The sequence below is a fragment of the Anneissia japonica genome, unplaced genomic scaffold (assembly GCF_011630105.1).
Source record: "Anneissia japonica isolate Jap-2015-1 unplaced genomic scaffold, ASM1163010v1 scaffold287805_len679488_cov178, whole genome shotgun sequence".
NCBI classification, from domain to species: Eukaryota; Metazoa; Echinodermata; class Crinoidea; order Comatulida; family Comatulidae; genus Anneissia; species Anneissia japonica.
Genome location: NW_022720349.1, coordinates 419,783 through 426,257, shown reverse-complemented (window position 1 = coordinate 426,257; position 6,475 = coordinate 419,783). Strand labels below are relative to the sequence as shown.

General features: G+C 33.8%; 1 protein-coding gene across 1 annotated transcript; it reads left to right on the top strand.

The window, feature by feature from the left end:
- Positions 1 to 1,378: 1,378 nt before the first annotated feature.
- Positions 1,379 to 4,390, top strand: LOC117111329 (forkhead box protein C2-B-like). Its single transcript, XM_033254263.1, has one exon. The coding sequence runs from the start codon at positions 1,579 to 1,581 to the stop codon at positions 2,947 to 2,949; it is 1,371 nt and encodes a 456-aa protein (XP_033110154.1). The 5' UTR covers positions 1,379 to 1,578; the 3' UTR covers positions 2,950 to 4,390.
- The last annotated feature ends 2,085 nt before the right edge of the window (positions 4,391 to 6,475 follow it).

Genomic DNA, 6,475 nt, shown 5'->3' with positions numbered 1-6,475 from the left:
TATAAATCAAGATAGCCGTTAATACCTGTGTGTTTGTATGGTATGTAAATATTGTACAGTATGACGTAGAGCTGGCTACATTACAATATTCTTCCAAATGGACACGTTACTGATAACTTCGAAATGTTTGGCGCCCTCTTGCACGTTTTGCCCGGTGAAAACAAACCTCTTGTGTTCAGTTCAGCCATGGTTCAGCTAAAAGCCACTGCTAACTGATCTTACGAATTCGTCGGCTGATACAACAATTGTTAACTAACGGGTTATAAGAACATAATAAAAGAAGCGGGTACTTACGGCTCGGTTTCTATCTTAATCGGTTATTGACTCAATAGCTTTATTAAATAATATAGATATTAAGAAATTCGTTGATTAGCAATACGATATTGGATTGTAACACTGTACTGTAGTGAGATTAACGAAATATTATATTAGTAGGCCGGTGGTAATTTTCAAATGTAATTGGCTGTCTAAGTATCTTATTCTACTAATATGTATGTTAACATATACAGGACACGCTGGGTGCAATTTGTCTTTTGTCACGCTCTTACGTCTGCTTAACGAACATCTCACTATATCTACCATTTACTTTTCATCAGATGTATTTTGAGGGCTAACATGCATCTCTTTCCCTATTGCAAAAACATCTCCTTTGCACATAATACTTAACACCTGGGTACGGAAGATGATAACCTGGTTGGACCAACTGTTTCGAAATTATTCTGTTAGCATTTACAGCCTAATGAACTAAAGCCTATAGGCCTGTATTATTATTGTTTTCACAACAATCACAAAAATAAATGATTTTGAAATAGAAATTACGCATTACAAAACAGACACTTATACAATTTTTAAGTATATTGTATTCCTGTTCATTTCATATTCAGCGTTAAATCTTAAGAATTCGTTTTCTAATTAAAAGAAACCAACTTAAAGCTATCACTCATATTGTGCAAAATAAATAAAACTGGCTGCCTGTTTTTCTAATATAAAAAATAAACGTTAGATAAATAATACAAAAGATGAACTAGTAAACGTTTTTATGTATTTTCTACCATCATTACTGTAATTAAGTAAATTAGAACACTGGGAAGGGAGTGTCATTGTGAAGTGTGTAATTGACTATAACGTCTATCCACGCCTACAACGCACACATCGGCTTAGCATTCGCCCATGAGTGAGCCATTGAAATACAGAAGTGTAAAATTGTCGATAAATTTATTTGAGGATCGCAATAAGAATATAGTGACAAGTGCAAGCAGTAGTATGCAACGGTTTCCATATGTGTGGGCAACACTATGGGTGGTCGGCGTTCCGGTTCGTTGATTGGCTGAAGAGTTATGTAGGCGGAGTTTAAGTGGTATATCATCAACTAGCTTGGCATGGTGTCGGTGAATTTATACGATTCATGATTACCAATTTGCCGAGAAGACCGTAAGAGTCTAACTAGAGCACAGGACCACTAGACATAACTAAACTTATATTGTCTCAACGGCTTGACTTTTGTGTGTTTCAACAAATTTCTCGTCTAGTAAATTTGTTTAGCATACCGGCAAGATTGCTTCGTGCGCCGAATTCGCTATGCAGCCAGGGTTTCCCTCGGCTCATCCTAGCTCTGGGATGACGGGCAATATGAGCATGATTCATTCGATGTTCCCGGAACAAAATTACTACCGAGGCTATTCTGGCATGATGTCAATGTACGGAGCGGAACAGTACGCTACCAACATGATAGCCAGGCCTTATGGACCTTATCCAACGCATAACCACAACCCAAGGGACATGGTGAAACCTCCGTACTCTTACATAGCTCTCATCGCTATGGCTATTCAGAATGCTCAGGATAAGAAGATTACTTTGAATGGAATCTACCAATTCATAATGGATCGTTTTCCATACTATAGAGAAAATAAACAGGGCTGGCAGAACTCTATTCGCCATAATTTATCTCTGAACGAATGTTTTGTCAAAATTCCACGAGATGACAAGAAACCAGGTAAGGGTAGCTACTGGACCCTCGATCCGGACAGTTATAATATGTTTGATAATGGAAGCTACCTTAGGCGGCGTAAACGGTTTAAGAAGAAGGATGCATTGAAAGATAAGGAAGATCGACAGAGGGTCCAAGATACAATGATTCCAGGCATTCAACAGCAATCGCTAGCATGTAAAGACTCTATGGGTAGCTCAGAAAATCTGAATAATTCGAACTCGGTGGCTGCTAGCCCACCTAGTATTCATAGCAACCCTGGTAGCAACTCATCTATCACGAATGTTACGCCAAAGATCGAACCCTTAGACTCTCCTAATAGCATGTTGACAGACACTACGCAACAAACAGCGCGAGGACTATCTGCCAATCCACTTGACTCAAGTCCACCACCTACTGGTGGAAACTTTACTGTTGAAAATCTTATGACTATACAAAGAGACAATGCAGCGGACCTGAGCACTGCGAATACTAGCCAAGGCATACCATCTCGGGCGGTTGATCATTTAGTATCACCACAACCAGTTTCGTTCTCGCAACATCAGCCCATGTACACCACACATTCTTATACAAAAGGTAGTGATCATCTGAATTATCATTGTAGCCTGAACAATACTTCGCAAAATATGTACACTCATGAAGTTGTAGGCAAACATATGTCTATAGCTCCCACACCCGAAGAGCTTCATCATCAACAAGACGTCATACCCAGGCATAGCCCACATGGACAAACTGCTATGTCGCATACGAATGGTACTTCAAGTTTACGTTCAAACCCATGGTACCACGGGACTGATCTTCGGAATACCTCTCCTACGACACCTTACTCGGGTATGTACGACTCATCTCGTTTACTAGGCTCCGCAGCACCTAATCAGAGTTGCCAACTTTCTTCAAGTTATAGATCAACGCCTTCGACTCCCGTGTATCCAACATCAGGCCCATATCCTGCTTACGACTAGGGTCTATTTAACATTTAAAAACTATCGTCAGTCGGATGTTACGAGTAAGATGAACACTGCTGCTACTGTTGTTTCAAAGTGCACTTTATTGATTTCCTTACATTTCGACTTCAAATTTAACGGTGGGTTGTTTAACTTCTGACGTATACCGTACTGACTATAGTAGTCTTTAGTTTAGTTATGATCATTAAAAAAATGATTTATTATTACATTTGTTATTAACTGTTAATTAAATGAAATGATTGGCAATACTCAGTTAATCTAATTATTAATCGTTGAGGGTCCATTTGTACTTGCAAAAAATGCGACTAGAAACACGAATCAGTGTAAGTCATGTCACGCAATTTGATAAATGTCAGCCGTCACCGAAGGGGTCGCTTCGGAGATTGTTTACACCGAAGTAATAGGATGGACCCAATTAAAACTTCACTGAGGTAGCATGTAAGTGGACTGGTAAACTTTTATAAAATAGAACTTTCAAATGTAGTCATACAAATTCAAAAACAATATAGAACCGGTGGTATTTTTTGTGATTTAGAAGAGAACACATTTACAGTATTTCCAAAGTATGTTTCAAAATTAATTGGCTTGACAATCCGCAATAAGCAACAATTTCTATATTTACTTGTAATAATAATATTTTAAAATGTCGATTTTAACAGTAGGTATTACTTGACAGATTTCCTAAAATTTGTTTAAATATGATTTGGAACCAACAGCGCATTTTATAAATTTATTACGGAAAGTTCTTTTTAAAGAAAATACTTTCAAAATATTTGAATTGTCAATACTCAGAATAAATGCTATAAAAAACTTCGTACTAGCTGACAAACATAGTTAAGATAATTGCGATTGACAACGAACGAGTAAACGGATTTTAAGTTATTTTAATGTCACTAGAAAATGAGAGTTTTCTGCAATTTATACGTATATTATCGTACTCACGGTTTTAAAAATACAGTAAAAATTCATTTTTTAAATATTTTTTTCCGAGATAATAGACATTGTTAGAAAACATTTTACGTCTTTATTATGTTATTGGAGGTTCGTGGCGGTGTACATTTTGAAGTTTTTTTTCCGTTATTAGTTGTTTTTTATTTCTGGACAGTGTATTGAATAATTTATTTAAATTGCAATTTTGTTTGTACGGTGAATTATAATAAGTTGTATATTTTAAAACACTTTAGAGGTATATTTATCGTTGAGAGTAGCGGAGATGTGAACCATAGAAACACTTTGAATCATTTTTTGTTATGTGTCGGGTTTTTATTTTAACTCAGTTATTTTTCATAATAGCAGACGTAAGTATACTGTATGAACGTTGAGAAAGAGCATGTTTAACTGGTCGAAATTATCACCATTTTCGCTAAATGATTCTATTTTTGGTGACGGCTATCTCATGAATAAATAAATGAATTCTTTGTGATTCTATGAAAACAGACACGGTTTAACCTCTTTTTGTGTGTTTGTTCTCGATATTATACAACCACCATTTAATATAGGACTAACGTTTAGTGGCAAAGTTATTAGCGCACTCTTATTATAGTTCTTGGAAATATTCTGGACTAAAACTGAAGCTTAGGTAGCGTGATAGTATTCAGCTTTGTAGGCCTACTTTGAAAACTATAAGTAGGCCTATCATCATAGATAGGTCCATCTACCGTACTTAAAAGTGACAAGACTCTCAATTGGTGGCTGAGACCGGAGACTTCAAGTACTTCAGCATGGAGCGCTACGTATATATACAAACCCCTATCATACAATCTAAAATGCACTTGACACTGTAGTAAAGACAAATGATAACAAGATATTAAGTATACAAGCCAATGGTTAATACAATTGTCTATAGATATAATAAATTCCTATTCGTAACTTACTAACACCTCAGCAATTGTTTAATCAGAGTACAGCATCATCGTATTCGTAGCAGAAATACGGTACACGATGGTTTGTATAACAAAGAACGGGTACCAACATAATTATACCATGGAGGTCCATGATTATACGATACAATTCTCTTTTCGCTGCCCACATTTTTTTAGACATTCAATAGCTAATAAATCAACCTTTATTTTAGAAGATGAAGACATTATATTGCTATTTTATCTCGACTCTAATAATAATATTCTATATAAATGTTACGAGACCGGGAAGAAATCAATCGCGTGATATTTGGAATACGTTTGACTTTTTATAAACTATTATGGCCTTGTAACGGTTGAGTACAATATTGCCACCAGATTTCTTTTAGATCGTTTGATTTGTCAGTGGTGATACTATGATCAACTTTGAAAACATACTTTTCTACCATAAATATTTTTAATTCACTACAATCTATTCATTAAATATTGAATTTATTAAAATTGAGTTATCATAGTATGGTGGCGATAATACAGACTGTTGTTTATCTTTATATCTTTTTACGGACAAGATCAATTTATGACTGATAGACTATTTTATATATTTTATTAGATACCATATATCCTTATTTATTATTTTTACTTTAACGTATTTTTTTTCTAATATCATTTTAACATATTCTTATAAGGCCTATTAGATGCAATGCGTTATAATTTCTCATGCTAACAGTTACGTGCGAAAGTGCAAAGACGTATTTAAAAACATTATTAAACATTATTATTATTATTATTATTATTATTATTATTATTATGAAACATTATTATTATTATTATCATTATTTTATATTATAAATATAATCGTAGAACAATTATTTTCAAATTCAGGTATATTATCTACTGCACAGTAAAATAAATACACCTTACAGAATTCGATGATTATGAAGTTATTCTTCCATTTAATTTCACTTACCGTCCAATGAGTGTCATCACAGAGACCTAATTAATTAAATGATTACGTTAATTATCATGATTATGATGTGCACTAATCTACCTAGATTAAGTAATCCATCAATCGGTTGGCATGATCGGCCGTGTTTCTGTTCTATTCCACACATCGAACATTTAACACTCGATACTATTTCATCGATGTTCGGTTCTTCTGGTATTCTCTATCAATAATCTTTCGATTTATTCAATGCATAAACGATACAGTTGTTCATATAACATCAGGCCAGTAATTAAGCCTATCGTGTGAATGGGGTCATATAAATAATGTTCATTGTTCAACAGATAGTTATAGAGGCCTATTTTTAGTACTAGCCTATATGAGTATATTCAATAATAACAATTAGGCCTATAAGCTTTATTATATTTGTTGTTAATCGTATTGTTTTTATTATTACTATTATTATTATTATTATTATTATTATTATTATTATTATTATTAGGCCCTATTATAGTATACAAATATATTATATATATAAGTCCTAGCCTATAATATACGGTAATATCGCCTATAATTAAGTATAACATCCATTTTATATAATGATATTATTAGGCCATATTATAGTATACAAATACATAGTCATATTAATAATCTGCGTGGTTAGTACATATATATATATAATATATAGTATATATATATATATACTATATATATCTATATA